At 47.8% G+C, this 22,329-nt stretch overlaps 1 protein-coding gene across 1 annotated transcript; it reads right to left on the reverse strand.

The window, feature by feature from the left end:
• Positions 1–77: 77 nt before the first annotated feature.
• Positions 78–20,928, reverse strand: CCDC159 (coiled-coil domain containing 159). Its single transcript, XM_082266637.1, has 11 exons — positions 20,811–20,928; positions 19,694–19,727; positions 18,458–18,618; positions 16,275–16,356; positions 15,433–15,622; positions 15,088–15,155; positions 14,913–14,989; positions 10,899–10,999; positions 9,521–9,603; positions 2,998–3,138; positions 78–354 (listed from the first exon to the last, which is right to left on the reverse strand). The coding sequence occupies exons 1-11, from the start codon at positions 20,874–20,876 to the stop codon at positions 230–232; spliced, it is 1,128 nt and encodes a 375-aa protein (XP_082122763.1). The 5' UTR covers positions 20,877–20,928; the 3' UTR covers positions 78–229.
• Positions 20,929–22,329: the final 1,401 nt, after the last annotated feature.

The following is a 22,329-nucleotide window of genomic DNA, read 5'->3' on the forward strand; positions in this document are numbered from 1 at the left end:
CCTGAGGATTATTTTTTCTTTCTTTTTTTAAGGCGATGACTCCAAAAAAAAGAAAAGGACTGAAAATATACTTAGCGTTGCTCGTCTTCTGCAGTGACAGGTTTGCTTTCTCCCCCCCACAGTCCTCCTCCCCTAACAAACTCTTGTAAAAACCATTGAATGTCCTTCTTCGAACTAGCAGTCCTTGCATTGTTTATTGGAGGATTGCTTCCTCTGCGTAGGCAGGGCGTCACAAGTCACTGAAATTAAGCTCCGGCGGGCTGTCGGAAAGGTCATCCAGGTCGTCATCGCTGGGATTACTATTGCTGAGGTCGCTGTGCGTTTTCCGGCCGCTGCTGGATTTATCCCGGACCCCTGCAAGGCAAACAAAACAGGATAATCAGCAGTTACAAAGTGACACAGTGTACCGTCCACCAAGCTGTCTCCATGGTAACTGATTAGCTTCTTTTTTCAGTGAGTTTAATCAGCTCCCCGGGTATCCACGGTGCTTCCCATAACAACCAATGAGGTCTTTATTATTTTCTGAGCTACACAATGTTACTATGCCTGGGGCACACAAATAAACCGACCCAGAATTCAGCCAGTCCTGGAAAAACATTTCAACTGGAAGTTCTGAGATATTTAGGTTCATATAAAGAAGATTAGCAAAAAAGCTATAAATGGTTCATTCACACGGCTGTATGAAAATACGGCAATACAGTGTGCAAAAAAAAAAAAAAAGTGCTCTATATGTGTGTAGTGTGCAAGCAAATACATGGGTTACCACCAGAATAGCCCTGTTGCTAGGATGCAAGCGGCTTCTTTAAAACCACCCAGCATCCTTTCATTGCTGGCACACAGCCGCTATTACTGTCTAGAAGCCTGAATAAAAAAGCTCTGCCTGCTGCACACATGTAACATACAAGAAACATTTACATTTTAAATACATACAGGTTTTAAAGCATGAATGACCCTGTTGCTAGGACGTAAACGACTTTATAAAAAATGCTTAGCAACCTAGGATGCAGGCATGAAGTCACCTAGACGCCTTTGATTGCCAGAATGCAGACGCTATTGCTGCGCAACATCCTCCATTACTAGGACCTTCCTGGAATGTTGTACACATATAATGTGCGAGCAATGTTTACATGCATATAGCGGTATAGCATCAATGGCCCTGCTGCTAGGACACAGAAGGCTTCTTAAGGAAGCTGCCTAGCATCCTTCTTTTCTGGGATGCAGGCAGAAAGCTCCCAAGTCTCCCTCCGTTGCCAGGATGCAGGCAGAAAGCCACCTAGCGTCCATTGCTGGGACACAGAGGGAAATCTACCAATCATCCCTCTGTTGCTAGGGTGCAGGACACTATTACTGCTTATAATCCTCCGTTGCTAGGGCGCAGGCCACTAATGCTCCCTTAAATCCTCTTCTGCTAGGGTGCAAGTCACTAATAATGCCTAGAATCCTCCGTTGCTAGGGCGCAAGCCAATAATGCCTAGAATCTTCCGTTGCTAGGGTGCAAGCCACTAATGCTCCCTTGAATCCTCTTCTACTAGGGTGCAAGCCACTAATAATGCCTAGAATCCTCCGTTGCTAGGGCGCAAGCCAATAATGCCTAGAATCCTCCATTGCTAGGGCGCAAGCCAATAATGCCTAGAATCCTCCATTGCTAGGGTGCAAGCCACTAATACTGCCTAGAATCCTCCGTTGCTAGGGCGCAAGCCACTAATACTGCCTAGAATCCTCAGTTGCTAGGGTGGAAGCCACCTTATAAAGCCTAGAAACCTTCATTGCTAGGGCGCAAGCCACTAATACTGCCTAGAATCCTCCATTGCTAGGGCGCAAGCCACCTTATAATGCCTAGAAACCTTCATTGCTAGGGCGCAAGCCACTAATACTGCCTAGACTCCTCCACTGCTAGTGCGCAAGCCACTAATACTGCCTAGAATTCTCTGGTGCTAGGGCACAGGCTACTAATGCTGCCTAGAATCCTCCGCTGCTAGGGCGCAGGCCACTAATGCTGCCTAGAATCCTCTGTTGCTAGGGCGCAAGCCACTAATAATGCCTAGAATTGTCCATTGCTAGGGCGCAGCCCACTAATAATGCCTAGAATTCTCGGTTGCTAGGGCGCAGGCCACTAATAATGCCTAGAATCCTCTGTTGATAGGGCGCAAACCACTAATATTGCCTACAGTCCTCCGTTGCTAGGGCGCAAGCCACTAATGCTCCCTAGAATTCTTTGCTGCTAGGGCGCAAACCATTAATATTGCCTACAGTCCTCCATTGCTAGGGCGCAAACCACTAATAATGCCTAGAATCCTCCGTTGCTAGGGCGCAAACCACTAATATTGCCTACAGTCCTCCGTTGCTAGGGCGCAAGCCATTAATACTTCCTAGAATTCTCTGGTGCTAGGGCACAGGCCACTAATGCTGCCTAGAATCCTCCGCTGCTAGGGCGCAGGCCACTAATGCTGCATAGAATCCTCTGTTGCTAGGGCGCAAGCCACTAATAATGCCTAGAATTATCCATTGCTAGGGCGCAGCCCACTAATAATGCCTAGAATTCTCCGTTGCTAGGGTGCAGGCCACTAATAATGCCTAGAATCCTCTGTTGCTAGGGCGCAAACCACTAATATTGCCTACAGTCCTCCGTTGCTAGGGCGCAAGCCACTAATGCTCCCTAGAATTCTTTGCTGCTAGGGCGCAAACCATTAATATTGCCTACAGTCCTACGTTGCTAGGGCGCAAGCCACTAATAATGCCTAGAATACACTGTTGCCAATAGATGGCACCGCCAGTCAATCCTGGCCTTTCAAGTCAATAGGGCCAAGCCACAAACACTTAGCTGCACTCTGAAAGACGATCCACTGCAGATCACCATTCAGTCTATGGGCCGGTGTGAACCTAAACTCTGCCTTTCTTTACAAGGGAGTGAAACGAGACAAAGCAGAACTGGGCGATTCAGGGGGGGGGGGGGCAACTCTGGGTCTCATTCATACAGGTATAGGGCTGAGCAGATACCTCTAGAGACTGTGGGGACACTGAGACTGTAGGACGTGTCCTCAGAGCTAATGTCACCCAGGCTGAGCTGTGATTGGGCGTCTTCCAGCGAGGACAGCGATGGTGATTTGCTGACCGGCTTCCTGGCAGATCTGGGCCGTCCTGTAGATAAAACGGAGAGATGATGTCACTGTATAAGACAACACTTTTTTTTTTTTTTTTTTAACTTTATTGTTCGATGTTCTGTACACAATGGCCGGGTTCTACACTATAAGAATTTCTCTGTCGACTTTTACCACATCCCAAATCCAAAAATATTGCAAAATATCTTTCTATTGTATATGTAGATCAGGTTTAGTGACACTTTTTTTTTTTTTTTTTATTTAATTTTTTTTTTTTTTATAATTTAATTAATTTTATTTATTTATTTATTTTTAAATCAGCACCAGGAACGGTCCTTACGATGAAAAGGGATATAAATGCCTAAAAAAGATCCCTGCGCTTCAATCATAAAAGAGATAAAACAGCAGCACATCCGAATACCGGACCACAAATACATAAAGAAAAAAGTAGGTGCGCTCTCTCTTTAACCACTTCTGGACCACCCCCCCCCCCCCCTCTTAATGACCAGGCCATACTTTTGCGATTCACCACTGCGTTAATTTAACAATTGCGCGGTCGTGCGAATAAAATTGATGTCCCTTTTTTTTCCCCACAAACACAGCTTTCTTTTGGCGATATTTGATCACCTGTGCGGTTTTTATTTTTTGCGCTATAAACAAAAAAAAAAAGAAAGAGCAACAATTCTGAAAAAATATATATATATTTTTTCACTTTCTGCTATATAATATTCCCAATAATAAAAAAAAAAAAAAAAAAAAAAATGTAAAAATCTAATTTTTTCATCGTTTTAGGCCAATTTTTATTCTGCTACATATTTTTGGTAAAAAATAAAAATAAAATGTCAATAAGCGTAGTTTGATTGGTTTGCGCAAAAGTTATCGCGTCTACAAAGATTTATGGCATTTTTTTTTTTTTTTTTACCAGTAATAGCGGCAATAAGCGATTTTTTTTTTTTGTGGAACTGCGACATTGCGGTGGACAGATCGGACCTCGAACTGACATTTTTGACACTTTTGGGGGGGGAGATGATTTGTATTCTACTATATATTTTTGGTAATAAAAAAATAGCAATAGGCGTGTCTTGATTGGTTTGCGCAAAAGTTATTGCGTCTACAAACTACAGGAAAGATTTATGTCATTTTTATTTATTGATTTTCTTTTTTACTAGTAATAGCGGTGAATTTTAGCGGGACTGCGACATTGCGGCAGACAAATCGGACCCCTAACTGACACTTTTTGTATTCTACTACATATTTTTGGTAATAAAAAAATTGCAATAAGCGTGTTATGATTGGTTTGCGCAAAAGTTATCACGTCTAAGAAACTAGGGGAAAGATTTATGCCATTCTCATTTATTTATTTTTTACTAGTAATGGCGGCGATCAGCGATTTTTAGGGGGACTGCGACATTGCGGCGGACAGATTGGACCCCTAACTGACATTTTTGACACTTCTGGGGGGACCAGTGACATTACTACAGTAATCAGTACTATAAATATGCACTGTTACTGTACTAATGACACTGGCAGGGAAGGGGTTAACCTAGTGGGTTATCAAAGGGTTAAATGTATCCCTAGGGGGTGCTTTCTAACTGGGTGGGGGTTGGGCTTTCTACATGAACACAGAGACCTATGTTCCTAAATAGGAGGATCCCTGTGTTCATTACAAACAGAACATCGGTCTGCTGTGTCTACAACAGCAGACCACCGTTCTGTCTCCACGGGGAGCGATCGTGGGTGCCCGGTGGCAATCGTGGCCGCCGGACTCGCTGATTGGCTTCCCCTGTGGTCAATCTGCGCACGCCTCCACCAGCGGTCCCTCGAAGCGACGTACAGTTATATCATTTCGCGGGACAGAGCCGATCTGCCACAGTATATGTACTGCTAGCGGTCGGCAAGTGGTTAAATAAAACAAAATCTTAACAACTGCCCAAAATGCATGAAATGTTCGAAATATGGGAGTAAATTATGACAAATATATTATATCCATGAGTGAAATCAATGGGGGGGGGGTGGGGATTTACTAAAGGCAAATAGACTGTGCACTCTGCAAGGCCATTTGCTCTAGAGCTTAGTAAAATAGGTGAATACCCAATCACATGCAAGGAAAATTAGGAAAAAAAAAAAAACCAGTCCATCAGCAGGCGTGATGACGTCACGTAGCAAACCTAGCCAAACGTGTTACATCTCCACACAGACATCGTCAGGGGAAAGAGGCTCTTTTCCCCTGACCATGTCTATGTAGACGATTGGTTCGCCTCCTCTATTTTTAGGGTGCTTTTTATTGTGGGACAAAATAACACGGCTCTGTGGAGTACGGGGAGGATAGGACTGAAGTTTTACACTGGACACTATTCATTCATTGAAAGTACTCTCCCTGGAGCGGATTTAACCGGCTCCGGACCGCCCACCGCATATATACTGCGGCAGGCTGGCCCTCCTGCGCAAACCGACGTAGGGCTACATCGGTCGCGTGCCTGCAGAGCCGGGGGGCGAGCGCACGATGCCAGCGACGCACTCCCGCCCCCACTTGGCAGTGGGGACTCCGATGCACTATGCAGACAGCTCCAATTGCCACCCGACACCTGCGATCGCTCCCTGCTAACAGAGAAGGACGGTCAGCTGTTGTAAACACAGCTGACCGTTCTTCTCTCTGGAATGATCACAGAGCACCTGTGATCCTTCTATATAGGATCACAGGTCATTATGATCATTTCACAAGCCCCACCCCCCCCCCCCCCACAGTTAGAATCACTCCCCTAGGCTCACATTTAACCCCTTGATCACCCACAGTGTTAACCCCTTCCCTGCCAGTGTCATTAGTAAAGTGACAATGCATATTTCTAGCACTGATTACTGTAGTAATGTCCCTGCCCCCCCCCCCCCCCCAAAAGTGTAAAAAATGTCAGTTAGGGGTCTGATCTGTCCGCTGCAATGTCGCAGTCCTGCTAAAAATTGCAGATCGCCGCCATTACTAGTATAAAAAAAAACACAATAAAAATTACAAATCTTTCCCGTAGTTAGTAGAAGCGATAGCTTTTGCACAAAGCAGTCAAAATACGCTTCTTGCAATTTTTTAACCAAAAATATGTAGCAGAAAACAAATTGACCTAAAATGTTAAAAAAAAAAAAAAAAAATTAGATTTTTACATTTTTTTTATTGAGAATGTTATATAGCAGAAAGAGAAAAATATTGTTTTTTTTTTTTTTCAGAATTGTTGCATTTTTTTTGTTTATAGCGCAAAAAATAAAAATTGCAGAGGTGATCAAATACCACCAAAAGAAAGCTCTATTTGTGGGAAAAAAAGGACATCCATTTTATTTAGGTACAGTGTCGCACGACCGCGCAATTGTCCATTAAAGTAATGCAGTGCCGAATCGCAAAATATGGCCTGGTCATTAAGGGGGAAAATCTTCCGGTCCAGAAGTGGTTAAAATATCACTCGCATTTGGCAGATGAAAGACCACCAAATTTAAAAAAAACAGCTTTGCCGTGAGTCCATCAGCAGGCGTGATGACGTCACGAAGCAAACCTAGCCCAACGTCATACATTTCCACACAGACATCATCAGGGGAAAGAGGCTCTTTTTCCCCTGACGATGTCTATGTAGCCAATTGGTTCACCGCCTCTATTTTTAGGGTGCTTTTTATTGTTGTATAAAATAACACGGCTTCTGTAGAGTACGGGGAGGATAGGACTGAAGTTTTAGACTGGACACGCCACCCACCAGCACATAGGACACTTCATTCATTGTAAGTACTTTCCCTGGAGCGGATTAAAAAAAGAAAACCTATACTAGAATTGGAACGATATAGAGAGGATTAGCATGGCCCCTGCACAGGGGTGACACGCATATTCATGAAGCATTCCATATTTAAAAAAAACATAAATAATAAAAAAAAAAAAAAAACACATCACTAAACTTCAGCTTTAAGTATTGAAGGTTCAAAGGTAAAATGTACAAAGTGCTTGAGATAAAGGTATACAAAGTACATAGTAGATATGGAAACAGTAACATTCTCAGTATAGGATAATATATATATAGATAGTACATTACCATGGCGGTCTAATCTCTGTTAACCAATAAATCACCACATACAGTTTAGTGGCTTCACGATATAGGAAGTATTTCAGTCCGGTTGAACCAGAACTTAGAGGACAAAACGGAGATGTATGAAAAATCAGTTCAGTTTAGAGCTCAACTGCCAACACCCGGGTCAGCAACCTTCTCATCCAGTGTCACATTCACCAGCATTGGACAACCGAAGTGCCAGTGAATGATTACATGCTCAACTCTTATTCTGTTTTCAGTTTTTGCACTCATAGTTGTACTGCCAGGAGGTAAGTTATCTATCAGTCCCAAAAAAGTGATCAACTAGTGCCCACATAAATCACGTTCAGCCCCAATACATGACCCCTGATGACGTCAGATGTTTGCTGACGAAACACGTTGGTATACTGACACGCAACACGTCACTTCTGCTGTGTGGAACGCAGTCGGAATGCGGAACGGCGTCCCCTGCTCGCAACAAGTTTGAAAGCAGGTTTTTACATTGTATGCAAATGTATCAGCGCTGCTCTAAACTGCGATAAATAAGCGCACTAATGTGGTGTAGGGCAGTGTAGTGGATTTATTTTTTTTTTTTTTTAAAAAGCCCGTAGCGTGTGAAACACACTCAAAAGACTTCACCCGGTGCATAAAAAAGTGCACACACACAAACGTGAGGAACACAAAAAGTGCACAGGGTGTGCGAACAAATGGTCTTCCCTCTGAAGAGGTAGGACCCGAACCTCGATCCCCCGGGGCGCAAGACTCCTGACAGGGATTTAAGGTACTCGGTCTGTCTGGCCGGAACCAGACTGACCCCGTTCTTCAGGGGGACTGCCGAAACAGCCCCCACCGAGTACTAAGTGGGGCTCCCCCGAAGGGAGACCCCATGAGAGAGGGCAGACCAAGCCAAAAGGCCATATCCACCCCCTCCCAAGACTCAAGGTAGGGCCCTAGGACCCACACCCTACAAGTCGTGCAGGTGAAAAAAGGTGATAGAAAAGTGACAAACTACAAAGAAAAAAAACACACACAAACAAAAAGGTGGGGAAGGGAAAGTGGATTTATGCCCTACATCACATTAGTGCACCTATTTGTCACAGTTTAGAGCAGCGCTGATACATTTGCATACAATGTAAAAACCTGCTTTCAAACTTGTTGTGAGCAGGGGACGCCGTTCCGCATTCCACACAGTGGAAGTGATATGTTGCGTGTCAGTATCCCGACGCGTTTTGTCAGCAAACGTCTGACGTCATCAGGGGTCATGTATTGGGGCTGAACATGATTTATGTGGGCACCAGTAGATCACTTTTTTGAGACAGATAGATAACTTACCTCTGGCAGTACAACTATGAGTGCAAAAACGGAATAAGAATTGAGCATGTATTCATTCACTGGCACGTCGGTTGTCCAATACATTACATACATTTGCATACGGTCACTTTAAGGGAATTTTCCTTTTTATCAGTAGCAGCCTAATAAATATCTTCACCATTTATTTAAGATAACACGCATTCCTAAGCGCAGGTTTCCCCGTTCTTGCTGTAGGTTTTTACATTGTAAGTTTAATTTTATTTTTAATAAATATGTTTCTGAATACTGCGTAATGAGATGCCTCTTTTCCATACATCCTCATCCTGAGAATACATACCTCATCCTCATCCTGAGAATACATACCTCATCCTCATCCTGAGAATACATACCTCATCCTCATCCTGAGAATACATACCTCATCCTCATCCTGAGAATACATACCTCATCCTCATCCTGAGAATACATACCTCATCCTGAGAATACATACCTCATCCTCATCCTGAGAATACATACCTCATCCTTATCCTGAGAATACATACCTCATCTGACGGCCCTGAAAATTGTTTTTTAAAGCTGGTGGTGACTACCTGTAATGGGGGTCATAGATATCTGGTGAGTGGTTTGGGCATGCGGATGGCGGTGGAGGAGTGGATATTCTCACAAGTCACGGGTGTTCCTTTGAGTGAATTACTTAAAAGAAGATAGCACAATATATGGGACTTATCAGCACTTTTTTGTCACATTGTGTTTTTATTATTAATTAATTTCAATTTTTTTTTTTAATTTACACAAGTTGTTTATGAAAAAAAAAAAAAAAAAAAAAAATCGCACAGGTGATCAAATACCAAAAGAAAGCTCTGTTGGTGGGAAAGAAAGGACATCAATTTTACTTGGGTACAGCGTCGACGTGACTCCGCCCTCCAGATTTCACCCTTTAAAAGGCCATCAGCATATTTTTTCATGTATATTTCTATCTGACCCCCAACCTATTACAGTAATTTCCATTGTGTGGGGTCCCCCTCAGATTTGGGAACGGGGTGATTTCCGTATTGCACTCACCCGCTTTGTCTGCCTTGCCGGGTCTCACAGAGACTTTTCCTTCCAGGATTCTCACCTCTTCCTTCAGATCTCCAATCGCTGACCTGCAGACAAACCAGGAAATCATCAAATCCCCGTCTTTTGTCATCTTTTTTTTTTTTTTTTAATTTCCAATGCAGAAGACAGAAGCTACAAACGCATCTCATTTCCTAATGAAACTTCCACCCAAGGCCGGTACAGGGGCAGGGCCAAGCGGGCACCTGCCCTGGGCGCTGTGTTGAAGAGGGCGCACTCTTGGTGCCCCTTCTCACTGACAGGAATGATCAGGATTTCACTCCAGTCACAGGGAGCCCCTGCAGACACATGCTGGAGGGAGGATCAGGCTTTCTCCATGACTGGGGAGAGGAAAAAGAAGAAGTCTTCATTCCAGGAGAGCTATGAGTACAGGGGGGAAGGGGTGACAACTGATGTAAAGGCGGACTCTGGTGGGAACACCTGATGGGGACATCGGATGCAAGGAGGGACTCAGAGGGGGACACCTGATGTAACGGGGGGACATCTGATGTAAGGAGGGACTCTGATGGGGACACCTGAAGTAGGGACTCTGATGGGGACACCTGAAGTAAATGGGGACACCTGATGGGGGACATCTGATGTAAATGGGGACACCTGATGGGGACATCTGATGTAAATGGGGACACCTGATGGGGACATCTGATGTAAAGGAGGACACCTGATGTAAATGGGGACACCTGATGGGGACATCTGATGTAAGGGAGGACACCTGATGGGGGCAGCTGATGTAAAGGGGGGACACCTGATGTAAAGGGGTACCTGATGGGGACACCTGATGTAAAGGGGGGGACTCCTGATGTAAAAGGGGACTTTGACGGGGACGCCTGATTTAAAGGGGGACACCTGATGTAAAGGAGGACTCTGACGGGGACGCCTGATGCAAAGGGGGGACACCTGATGTAAGGGGGGGGGGACACCTGATGTAAAAGGGGGGACCCCTGATGTAAAGGAGGACTCTGACGGGGACGCCTGATGTAAAGGGGGGGACACTGGATGGGGACGCCTGATGTAAAGGAGGGACACCTGACGGGGATAGCTGATGCAAAGGGGGGACACCTCATGTAAAGGGGGACTCTGACGGGGACACCTGATGTAAAGGGGGACTGTGACGGGGACAGCTGGTGCAAAGAGGAACAGCTGATATGAAAGGGGGACACCTGATTGGGACAGCTGATGTGAAAGAGAGGCACGAAAAAAATCCCCCTGCCCACACCACAAGTGCCGGTCCAATTAACTATTCCCGCGCACACAATGTATCGAATATATTTCCCATTTTTCATTTTTGAAGTGAAATGCAGAGTGAAGCGTGATTTTACACAGTTACCTGATCTGCAGTAGATCTCTCTGTACGCTCTGCGTGTCGGACCGTGTTCTGATCAGCTCCTGCGTCTGCATCTGATTGGTGCTCAGTAACCCCTCCAGAGCCTGCGCAACACACAGACCAATTATTATTGAAGATTTTCAAGCACAGAATGTACCCATAATATTACAACATAACCAACAAAATACTCATGAATGGCACCGCTCCAGGCAGCGGCTGGCCTTGGGGGCTTGGCTTTCCGGGATCTGTCTCCTCCCATCAGTTTTTTTTTTCCTTTTACAACAAACTTTATTAACACCAGAAAAGCAAACAAAAGAGCGAGGTGAGCCAACTCAGACGTATCATTTTTCACCCACAGTATGGTCTTACACCCATAGGACTGCCATATTGTGAGTCAAATGAGTCAGAGGCGTGTGGCCTCATTTGCTTTTTTGCACACTTGTCTGCTGGTAAATTTATGGCAAAAGGAAACTAAAAATAAAGTGTGCAATTTAAAGTGATACTAAAGTGTCGTTTTTTTGTTTCTTTGTTAAAAATAACAAACATGTTACACTTGCCTCTTCTGTTGGCTCTCCTGGCCCCTCCCTCCATTCGAGTGCCCCCACAGCAAGCAGCTTGCTATGGGGCACCCGAGCCGAGCCACAGCTCCGTGTATCCATTCAGACACAGAGCCGTGGCCCGTCCCCCTTTCTCTCCTCATTGGCCCACTCACTTTGATTGACCGCAGTGGGAGCCAATGGTGCCACGCTGCTTTCTCAGCCAATGAGGAGGCGAGTCCCGGACAGCCGATTCTCTCGTGCAACATCGCTGGATCTAGATGGACCTCAGGTATTAGGGGGGCTGCTGCACGCAGAAGGTTTTTTTTAATCTTAATGCATAGAATGCACCTTCTCCCCCTCCCCCCAGTCATCTAAGACAGGTCACAGGCCCACAGTATCACGGTCGGCGCCGGGGAGAGTAGACCAAGCAAAAGGGAGGGGTCGGCACCGGGGAGAGTAGACCAAGCAAAGGGACGGGTCGGCGCCGGGGAGAGCAGACCAAGAAAAGGGACGGGTCGGCACCGGGGAGAGTAGACCAAGCAAAGGGACGGGTCGGCACCGGGGAGAGTAGACCAAGCAAAGGGACGGGTCGGCGCCGGGGAGAGTAGACCAAGCAAAGGGATGGGTTGGCACCTGGGAGAGTAGACCAAGCAAAGGGACGGGTCAGCGAAGGGGAGAGTAGACCAAGCAAAGGGATGGGTTGGCACCGGGGAGAGTAGACCAAGCAAAGGGACGGGTCGGCGCCGGGGAGAGTAGACCAAGCAAAGGGATGGGTTGGCACCGGGGAGAGTAGACCAAGCAAAGGGACGGGTCAGCGCAGGGGAGAGTAGACAAGCAAAGGGACGGGTCGGCGCCAGGGAGAGTAGACCAAGCAAAGGGATGGGTTGGCACCGGGGAGAGTAGACCAAGCAAAGGGACGGGTCGGCGCCGGGGAGAGTAGACCAAGCAAAGGGACGGCTCGGGTGAGCACATTGCTGGATCCTGGGACGGTGAGTGGCTATTTATTAATTATTAAAAATAAATCTGCACTAGGTCAAAAATAATTATAAAACAAGCAGCTACTCAACAGACTATGATACCAGCTGTAAACAATATAAAAAAAAAAAAAAAAAAAAAAAAAAAAAAAACAGCGCTAAGAAGTCAATATAGATATTATGAAAAGGTGGATAAACAGAAAATGTGCAATTTTTTATTCATCTGTGTGACTAAAGCTGGCCATACACTACCGTAAAATCGGCCTTGAGAGCAGACGATCGTGCCATCATGTAATGACCAAATTTTGAACGATAAATCATTCTATGGACATAAATGAATCAGTTTTTCGTTCAGTTTGTCACATACACCGAGTTCGGGCGATGAAAAACATTAACCTTTTAATTTATTGTTCGTTCAACAGAATTTTTGGCTCTGAAAAGTTAAAACCGGTTTTCTATTTGTGCCCATAAACTGGACAAAAAAAAGAACGAACCAAATGACAGATTTTCGAACAATTTTTCCGCTAGTGTATGGTCAGCATTACACAAATAAATGCAGTACAGTAAATAAAATAGACAGGACAGTTTGTTGCCTGAATGGCATAAAAATAATAAACAATCAATTATATAATGAGTGAAAAAACAAACAAATCACTTTGCAAAAAAATCCTCATAATAAATAAGATAAAAAGTAATTTCAAGATGAATACAAAATGTCCAAAAAAAGAGTAAAAAGGGTGTAAACAAAAAAGTTGATTGACGAACTCCGCCACCAAACATCAACAATCAGCATTCACCTCTTACCAGATAGCGTGGACCATAAAATCATAAAATAGAATAGTCATAAAGGCCATGGGCGAACCCGGCATCTGTAATGGGCGATGGCTGCTCAGCGGCAGCTCCAAATGTATCAGGGATAAAGGGGACACTTGTTTATTACAAATCTTAATCAGTGTATTTTTTGCTAGAAAATTACTTAGAACCCCCAAACATTATACATATATTTTAATTTAATTTTTTTTTGCAGAGACCCTGGAAAATAAAATGGAGATCCTTGCAATACTTTATATCACACCGTATTTGCGCAACGGTCTTACAAACCAAATTTTTTTGGAAAAAAAATACACTCTTTTCTTAATTAAAAAATAAGAAAACCGCAAGGTTGTATCAAATTCCAGCAAACTGTTTCTCATACGTAAAACGGAAGCCGTGAGTTCCGGCCAAAGCACGCGCGATGTTGTCAAGACCGGCCAATTTTATTTAATGTACTGCACATTTGTTCGTGTTAAGTCACACAGATGATTAAATAATTTCACCGTTTACGTTTATCCACCTTTTCATAATATCTATATTGATTTCTTAGCGCTGCTTTTTTTTTTTTTTTATAATGGCTACTTATTAAAAGTTAGCAGTTACAGATTTGTAGCTGCTGATTTTTAATAAACTCGCAATTGACTGGAGCTCCTCTTTAAACTTTCCAATATAACAGTAGCAGGCATCCCACAGTTGTTTGTCTGCTGACGAAATACACTAATGGCTCGTTTCCACTGAGCGGTACAGTACGGTGCGTTACGCAATTTTTGCCGTTTCCATTGTGAATGGTACCCTAATTGCGAACCGTACCACTTTTATGGGACCCTTTCGTTGGGGTACCAAGCACATTAGCACTGTACCAACAGGGTGGAGCTACACTCTGCAGAACTTTGATTGGTTGACAGAGAATCGTCGATCACTTCTTTCCGGTTACACCATGCCTATCATGAAAGGGTACTATTGGCAGTGGAAACGCAAGGTGTACCGTTCCGAACCGAACCGTACCACTCAGTGGAAACAAGGCATAATTAACTCCTTTTTGCCTGCCTCGGTGTCCCTTCTGAACACCCCCGGAGGGGGGAATCACCAGTCATGTGATCACATATGTGATTGGCTGTCACAGCGGTCACATGATCACAGCTTGGTCTCTGTGCTGGGGGCATGCAGTGAGTGAGTTTTCGGCACAGATTTATCAGCAGCGCACATGTGTGACGTGTGAGCATTAAAGCACATTGTTTTGCCGCCGTGCATGCGTTACGCAGGTGACAACAGGTTAAAGCTGAACTCCAGGCACACAAATGGTTCATTTAGGTACATTCCCTGATAGCTACAAAGGATATAAATTCACTTTATCTGCACCAAATGCCTTTGCAAATCCAGATGTTACTTTCTAAAAAAAAAAAAAAAAAGCAGTGACATCATCATAGCCTGTGCAGAGAGCAGAGCTGTGGGAGGGGCCTAACAGGCTCCACCACCTACAGACTGCCAGCAGAAAACTACAGGAGGGGCGGAGACAAGACCAGTCCCCCTGCACAAGGGTAGAGCAGAGCTGTGGGAGGGGCCCAGCAGGCTCCACCCCCTACAGACTGCCAGCAGAAAACTACATCCGGGGGCGGAGACAAGACCAGTCCCCTGCACAAGGGTAGAAAGCAGAGGTGTGGGAGGGGCCCAGAATGCAGCACCCCACTCACACAGGCGTTCCTTTCTTGCGCTCTTTTCAGCTCTTGTCCTTCTGAAATCTGCCGCAGTATGTCGTCCTCTTGCCGCCCTGGTGGGAGAAATAACCAATAGATGAGCCAGCTGATAAAGAGCACATGTCACCAACAAGCTACATCCTGCACAAGAGACCCATCAGACGACACTTACGTAATCTCTGGTGCAGATAGTCGGTGTCTCTGCGCAGACTTTCATATTCCTTCCAAAGGAGCCGTTTACTGCAAAACACAACAATGCCGTTATAAAGCACGGGAAGGACGCATTTCATGGCAGACACCACCGGGGAAATGAGAGACAGAGAGAGAGACAGAGAGAGACAGAGACAGAGACAGAGACAGAGAGAGAGAGACAGAGAGAGAGACAGAGACAGAGACAGAGAGAGACAGAGACAGAGACAGAGACAGAGACAGAGAGAGAGAGAGAGAGAGAGAGAGAGAGAGAGAGAGAGAGATAAGGAACGCTCTGACATCCTATTGATGAGTGCTCCAGACTTACTTCTCAGTGACCTCCTGTAGGATGCTGGTTGTGGATCGCAGAGGTGGGCTGGAGACCCGCGGCGACTCTCTCACTATCTCCTGTAGGTGGCGCAGTTCACATGACATCTCCTGTCTCAGCCCTTCTACCCTCCTGTCCAGCAGTGACTCTGTCACGTCTCCCCGCACAGCGGCCAGCCGGCGCACCTCCTCTGCAATATGCATGGAATGGGGAGTTAGTGGGAACAAGTGATTGATGGACTGGAGGGATCCCCGACTTCCACTGGATCTCTTTCCACTATTACTAAACTATTATACAGAGCCTATGTAGTGTCCACAGTGCTTTACACTATAAAGGGAGACATCGCAGTGGCAATACAATAGGGTTCGGAGGACTAACAGTCTAATAGGGAGGGGCAAGTGGAACAAAAAGGTAATAACTGAGAGAGGGTGAGTAGATTGATGAAGTAAAAGTTCAGTTGTTAGGTGGAGGAGGGGTCGGCTTCCATGAAGAGATGAATTTTATTTTTAGGGATCAACTAAAAGGTGGACAGAGAAGGAGAGAGTTGGACAGATTGGGGTAGGGAGTTCCAGTGGATGGGAGAGGCTCTGGGGAAGTCCTAGAGGTGAGCATGGAAGAAGGCGATAAGAGAGCTAGGAATTATTAGGAGCATACTAAATATTGGAGTCAACATAATAAACTGAGATTAGGTGACGCACATCTCACGTATCAGGATGTCCAATGAGGATCTGCAGATGACCACATTGAAGGCTAAACCCTGATTGGTTGCTATCACATGACTCCTTACACAGCATGACCGTCTCTGAATTACACCAATCACAGCACAGATCCCAACCTCTCACCTTCCAGGCTCTGTATCCTCTGCAGATGGTGGTCGCGGTCTCGTTCTAGACGTCCGATCGCCTGGTGCAGAGAGGTGATCATCTGGGGGGAGAAGGACTACAATGAAGACCAACACTGAGAAACAACCTACTATAGGAGATCTCAGCCACTGCTGGGCACCTTATAAAAATGCTACTTGCCTGGCAGTCATACAGAGCCAACGGGACAACATTCTAAGCTGCTAACCAGGACCGCGCTTTTTCCAGCTTAGTGACCCAAAGTATTAAAACATCAGAAGGGAGGGGGGGGGGGCAGGAGGATGGCATGAATGTCTACAAGCACACATTCACAGACTGTTATGAGTTTTGTCCCTCCCAGGGCACCGGACCCAGGAGTCCATGTCCTCTTATTACACTTCACTCTGCACCACCCAGATCACTGGATCCACCTCCAGGGTGGAAGTAAAATAAGAGACCTTCCCACACCTAACCACACCAAACCTAACCCCCCCACACCTAACCTCCCAACTCCTAACCACACCAAACCATTACCCCAACACCTAACCTCCCAACACCTAAGCGCCAAACCCCTAACTAAAAGTAATAAAAAAAAATTGAGAGACTCGATGGACTACTCGGTCTTTTTCTGCCGTCACTTCTCTATGTTTGTTTCAACCTCCCTGACCTCCTCTCACCTAAACCTCCCAACCTCCCCTAACCCTTTCTGACTTTCCCACACCTAACCCTTCCTCACCTCCTCATAGCACCCAACCTTCCTCACCTCCTCACACCACCTAACCCTTCCTGACCTCCTCACACCACCTAACCCTTCCTGACCTCCTCACACCACCTAACCCTTCCTGACCTCCTCATACCACCTAACCCTTCCTCACCTCCCCATACCACCTTCTTGACCTCCACACCCCTAACCCTCTCTGACCTCCTCATAGCACCCAACCTTCCTGACCACCTCATACCACCTAACCCTCTCTGACCACCTCATACCACCTAACCCTCTCTGACCTCCTCATACCACCTAACCCTTCCTGACCTCCTCATACCACCTAACCCTTCTTGACCTCCCCACCCCACCTAACCCTTCCTGACCTCCCCATACCACCTAACCCTTCCTGACCTCCACATACCACCTAACCCTTCCTGACCACATCATACCACCTAACCCTTCCTAACCTCCCCATACCACCTAACCCTTCCTGACCACCTCATACCACCTAACCCTTCCTGACCACATCATACCACCTAACCCTTCCTGACCTCCCCATACCACCTAACCCTTCCTGACCACATCATACCACCTAACCCTTCCTGACCACCTCATACCACCTAACCCTTCCTGACCACCTCATACCACCTAACCCTTCCTGACCTCCCCATACCACCTAACCCTTCCTGACCTCCCCATACCACCTAACCCTTCCTGACCTCCTCATACCACCTAACCCTTCCTGACCTCCTCATACCACCTAACCCTTCCTGACCTCCTCATACCACCTAACCCTTCCTGACCTCTTCGTACCACCTTCTTGACCTCCAAACCCCTAACCCTCTCTGACCTCCTCGTAGCACCCAACCTTTCTGACCACCTCATACCACCTAACCCTCTCTGACCTCCCCATACCACCTAACCCTTCCTGACCACCTCATACCACCTAACCCTTCCTGACCTCCTCATACCACCTAACCCTTCCTGACCACCTCATACCACCTAACCCTTCCTGACCTCCTCATACCACCTAACCCTTCCTGACCACCTCATACCACCTAACCCTTCCTGACCTCCTCATACCACCTAACCCTTCCTGACCTCCTCATACCACCTAACCCTTCCTGACCTCCTCATACCACCTAACCCTTCCTGACCTCCTCATACCACCTCACCCTTCCTGACCTCCTCATACCACCTAACCCTTCCTGACCTCCTCTGATACCACCTAACCCTTCCTGACCTCCTCATACCACCTAACCCTTCCTGACCTCCTCATACCTCCTAACCCTTCCTGACCTCCTCATACCACCTAACCCTTCCTGACCTCCTCATACCTCCTAACCCTTCCTGACCTCCTCATACCACCTAACCCTTCCTGACCTCCTCATACCTCCTAACCCTTCCTGACCTCCTCATACCACCTAACCCCCCATGTCCAATGCATGTCGTTTATAACAGAAGGGTTGGTCATATGTACCTTGGCTTGGGACAGCAGCTGGCTGCTCAAGGTCACCATGTCTTCTGAGGAGACCACTGGTTCTGAGCTGTATGTGGGCGGTACACAGAGAGAGGCGGGTTTAGGGGATGTGTCCTCGTACAAAGGTCGCAGTAACTGTGGCGAATCAAATCGATAATTTCCTATAAACAGAAAAGAAGAAAAATGATCTGAAAACTGAGAACAATAGAAGTAATTCTCCAACAATAACCGCCATAAAACCTCTGACCTCCAACAATAACCGCCATAAAGCCTCCCACCTCCAACAATAATCAACATAAAACCTCAGATCTCCAACAATAACTGCCATAAAACCTCCGACCTCCAACAATAACAGCCATAAAACCTCCGACCTCCAACAATCACCATCATAAAACCTCCAACAATAACCGGCATAAAGCCTCCCACCTCCAACAATAATCAACATTAAACCTCTGATCTCAAACAATAACTGCCATAAAACCTCCGATCTCCAACAATCACCGTCATAAAACCTCCAACAATAACTGACATAAAGCCTCCGATCCCCAACAATAACCAACATAAAGCCTTGGATCAATAACTGACATAAAGCCTCTGATCCCCAACAATAACCGACATAAAGCCTCCGATCCCCAACAATAACCAACATAAAGCCTTGGATCAATAACTGACATAAAGCCTCAGATCCCCAACAATAACCGACATAAAGCCTTGGATCCCCAACAATAACCGACATAAAGCCTTGGATCAATAACTGACATAAAGCCTCCAATCCCCAACAATAACCGCCATAAAACCTCCGACCTCCAACAATAACCGACATAAAACCTATAGAAAGAGGTCTCCTCATTCAATCCGAACCCCCCACTGGGTCCTTACAGGGACCTCTGATTCCCTTCAAAGTGAAGATCACGCTGAAGAGCGAACACACAAGGTGCCTCTTCTGTGCTCTACTCTGGGTCTAGTTTCACTTTAATACCAGAGACCTTCCACAACTAACCCACTAACTGCCCTCCTCCAATAAGAGCGACTCAGTGGTCAGTATGGCCGCCCTCATTGAATGAGGGGGATGGTGGGTTGGACCCCAGTAAGGAGGTGGAAGCAGTATCAGAGAGGCACACGGAAGGACTTCATACTGGGAAAATAACGGCACATCTTGTGTCTCTTCTACAGCCACTCACACAGAAGGACACCGCCGCCACTCACAGTATGAGCCCCATCTACAGGGTGACTTACCTTTGCTGAGCTCCGCCCGGCTGTACAGTCTGTCCTGCAATGAGGAAGAAGAGCCAAATTAATCATAAAGACCCCAAAAACGAAACAAAAATTTTTTTAAAAAAATCAACCGGGGACCCCCCGGATGGAGCAAAAGGTGGTGGCGGTGTGGGGGGGGGGGGGGGGGATGGAGATGTGCAGCCATGGACTCCCATGATGAAGAGGAAGGGGTGTTACATCCATAAACCCCCATAGGGGAGGAGGTGTTACATGTGTGCATGCCTATAATGGAGGGTGCTGGAGGGGGGCGAACACCCGAGAGGAGAGAGAGAGGGGGGCTGACCCTGAGGATGGAAGGGGGAGGGCAGTGGACCCCTAAGATGGAGAGGGAGGGCAGTGGAACCCAAGGATGGAGGGGGGGCGGACCCCCAGGTTGGAGACAGGAGGGGATGGACTTCAATGAAGAAAGGGGGACTGGGGCTGACCCCCAGGATGGAGGGGGGAGGGCGCCGGACCCCCAGGACGGAGGGGGGAGGATGCCGGACTCCCAGGATGGAGGGGGGAGGATGCCGGACTCCCAGGATGGAGGGGGGAGGATGCCGGACCCCCAGGACGGAGGGGGGAGGATGCCGGACCCCCAGGACGGAGGGGGGAGGATGCCGGACCCCCAGGACGGAGGGGGGAGGATGCCGGACCCCCAGGACGGAGGGGGGAGGATGCCGGACCCCCAGGACGGAGGGGGGAGGATGCCGGACTCCCAGGATGGAGGGGGGAGGGCACCGGACCCCCAGGACGGAGGGGGGAGGATGCCGGACTCCCAGGACGGAGGGGGGAGGATGCCGGACCCCCAAGACGGAGGGGGGAGGATGCCGGACTCCCAGGATGGAGGGGGGAGGGCACCGGACCCCCAGGATGGAGGGCGCCGAACCCCCAGGATGGAGGGGGGAGGGCGCCGGACCCCAAGGATGGAGGGGGGAGGGCGCCGGAACCCAAGGATGGAGGGGGGAGGGCGCCGGAACCCAAGGATGGAGGGGGGAGGGCGCCGGAACCCAAGGATGGAGGGGGGAGGGCGCCGGACCCCAAGGATGGAGGGGGGAGGGCGCCGGACCCCCAGAATAGAGCGGATCGTTCTTCTTACCTTGATCTTCGCCACGTTGTCGTCCATGGCGGTCAGGACGGAGCCCACCTGCCGGTCCCAGCTCATGGCGCTCCTTCACTCACCTGACAGAGGAGGAAAACAGATCTTAGAAGGGGGAAGGGGACAGAGAGGGGGGAGGGGGTGTCCCCAATATTCCTGTACAGGGGACCCCATGCGGGAGAGAAGACAATCCACTCAGAGAGAAGGGGGGGGACACTCATACACTACAGAGGAGGATGAAGTCGGGGATGAGGAGGAGGATGAAGTCGGGGATGAGGAGGAGGATGAAGTCGGGGATGAGGAGGAGGATGAAGTCGGGGATGAGGAGGAGGATGAAGTCGGGGATGAGGATGAAGTCGGGGATGAGGATGAAGTCGGGGATGAGGATGAAGTCGGGGATGAGGAGGAGGATGAAGTCGGGGATGAGGAGGGGGATGAGGAGGAGGATGAAGTAAAGGAGGGGGATGAGGATAAAGTTAGGGATGAGGATGAAGTCGGGGATGAGGAGGAGGAGGATGAAGTCGGGATGAGGAGGAGGATGAAGTAAAGGATGAGGATGAAGTCGGGGATGAGGAGGAGGATGAAGTCGTGGATGAGGAGGAGGATGAAGTCGGGGATGAGGAGGAGGATGTGGTCGGGGATGAGGAGGAGGATGAAGTAAAGGAGGGGGATGAGGATGAAGTTAGGGATGAGAAGGATGAAGTCGGGGATGAGGAGGAGGATGAAGTCGGGGATGAGGAGGAGGAGGATGAAGTCGGGGATGAGGAGGATGAAGTCGGGGATGAGGAGGATGAAGTAAAGGATGAGGATGAAGTCGGGGATGAGGAGGAGGATGAAGTCAGGGATGAGGAGGAGGATGAAGTCAGGGATGAGGAGGATGAAGTCGGGGATGAGGAGGAGGATGAAGTAAAGGAGGAGGAGGATGAAGTCGGGGATGAGGAGGATGAAGTCGGGGATGAGGAGGATGAAGTCGGGGATGAGGAGGAGGATGTGGTCGGGGATGAGGAGGAGGATGTGGTCGGGGATGAGGAGGAGGATGAAGTCAGGGATGGGGATGAGGATGAAGTCGGGGATGAGGAGGAGGATGAAGTCGGGGATGAGGAGGAGGATGAAGTCGGGGATGAGGAGGAGGATGAAGTCGGGGATGAGGAGGAGGATGAAGTCGGGGATGAGGAGGAGGATGTGGTCGGGGATGAGGAGGAGGATGAAGTAAAGGAGGGGGATGAGGATGAAGTTAGGGATGAGAAGGATGAAGTCGGGGATGAGGATGAAGAGGAGGATGAAGTCGAGGAGGAGGAGGAGGATGAAGAGGAGGATGAAGTCGAGGAGGAGGAGGATGAAGTCAGGGATGAGGAGGAGGATGAAGTCGGGGATGAGGAGGAGGATGAAGTCGGGGATGAGGAGGAGGATGTGGTCGGGGATGAGGAGGAGGATGAAGTCGGGGATGAAGTCGGGGATGAGGAGGAGGATGAAGTCGGGGATGAGGAGGAGGATGAAGTCGGGGATGAGGAGGAGGATG

This window comes from Pelophylax lessonae (assembly GCF_965119305.1).
Source record: "Pelophylax lessonae genome assembly, chromosome: 8".
Classification (NCBI taxonomy): domain Eukaryota; kingdom Metazoa; phylum Chordata; class Amphibia; order Anura; family Ranidae; genus Pelophylax; species Pelophylax lessonae.

What these genes read in the sequence shown, in the direction of transcription:
- CCDC159 (XM_082266637.1), bottom strand. Translation starts at nt 20,876, where the DNA reads ATGAGCTGGGACCGGCAGGTGGGCTCCGTCCTGACCGCCATGGACGAC. An exon ending in CTATCTGCACCAGAGATTAC is followed by an intron (nt 14,990 to 15,087) that starts GTAAGTGTCGTC and finishes TTCTCCCACCAG; the next exon opens with GGCGGCAAGAGGACGACATA. An exon ending in CGGCAAGGCAGACAAAGCGG is followed by an intron (nt 3,139 to 9,520) that starts GTGAGTGCAATA and finishes TTTTATCTACAG; the next exon opens with GACGGCCCAGATCTGCCAGG.